Below are 967 nucleotides of genomic sequence, written 5' to 3' on the forward strand. Positions count from 1 at the left end.
GAAGCAATGGTGATCAGGTTTTGCACTGTGACGAGGGAGGATGGACGCGGCAAGAGAAGCATCGTTCCGTCACCATGTTTGTGCTGCCTCGCTGAAATTCTGTCGAGGCCCAAACGCCATGCCATGCTATGCTGAACAGACTAGATATGCCAAGGAATCGCTGGAGAGAAAAGAAAGATGACCTCCGCGCTGCATGTACTCCGAGGCTCGACTCCGACTCATGCGTCCCTCACCAATCAGCGGCCCAGCCGTTCTCGTTCAGGAATTCCTCGGCCGCCTGTCTCAGTGCCAGGTTCGGCCGCAGCTCAGCGAGTTGAAGCGGCTCCCTCGTGAGGGGGTCACTCGGATGGCGGCGCAGGTGCTCCATGATAGATGCTCTTTCGTAGGATTTGCCCGTCTTGGTCTGCGGGCTCACGTTAGTCAGAGCGAGAAGAGACAAGAGGGAGCGCCAGGGAGTAACACTGACAACCCATGGATCAACAAAAACGTTAAAGGTGATGTCGTCAATCAACCAGTCGGGAACCTCGCGCTTCTGCTCGCCCCGGGCCCTCGCTGTTTCGAAAACCCTCCGAATGTCAGTCATCTTGGCGTCCCACTCGGCCGCCACGTCACCCCTCTCGCCCTCGCTCTCCGCCGCGGCAAGTGCCCTCTCTTTCTCGCGCTCCATCGTCTCGATGACGTCGACCTCGAGATACTGGTCCTCCCTCTTGCGCCTCTTCTCTTTGTGCTCCCACCTCTCCTTCTTGCAGCGTAGCACCAGCGCCGTGACGGCAGCGAGCGACCTGTCGCCCGTCTCGATGCAGAGGGCGTGTGCGCGCATGGCGGCGGTGATCGCGCCGTCAAAGTCCTGCAGCGAGACGAGGGCCTGCGCCAGGTAGTACGATGCCTTCATGTTGTGGCGTTGAGGGCGAGGCGTCTCGCAGTCGGCGACGACGGCATCCCAGTAGTTGAGCTTGAGGCGGGCCAT

The 967-nt window shown here is 60.2% G+C and overlaps 1 protein-coding gene across 1 annotated transcript; it reads right to left on the reverse strand.

The window, feature by feature from the left end:
* Positions 1 to 229: 229 nt before the first annotated feature.
* Positions 230 to 967, reverse strand: VDBG_01352 (conserved hypothetical protein; the record flags this gene model as incomplete). Its single annotated transcript, XM_003009623.1, has 2 exons — positions 230 to 403; positions 467 to 967. The coding sequence occupies 2 exons, from the start codon at positions 965 to 967 to the stop codon at positions 230 to 232; spliced, it is 675 nt and encodes a 224-aa protein (XP_003009669.1).

The sequence above is a fragment of the Verticillium alfalfae genome, genomic scaffold (genome assembly GCF_000150825.1).
Source record: "Verticillium alfalfae VaMs.102 supercont1.1 genomic scaffold, whole genome shotgun sequence".
In the NCBI taxonomy this organism is placed as follows: domain Eukaryota; kingdom Fungi; phylum Ascomycota; class Sordariomycetes; order Glomerellales; family Plectosphaerellaceae; genus Verticillium; species Verticillium alfalfae.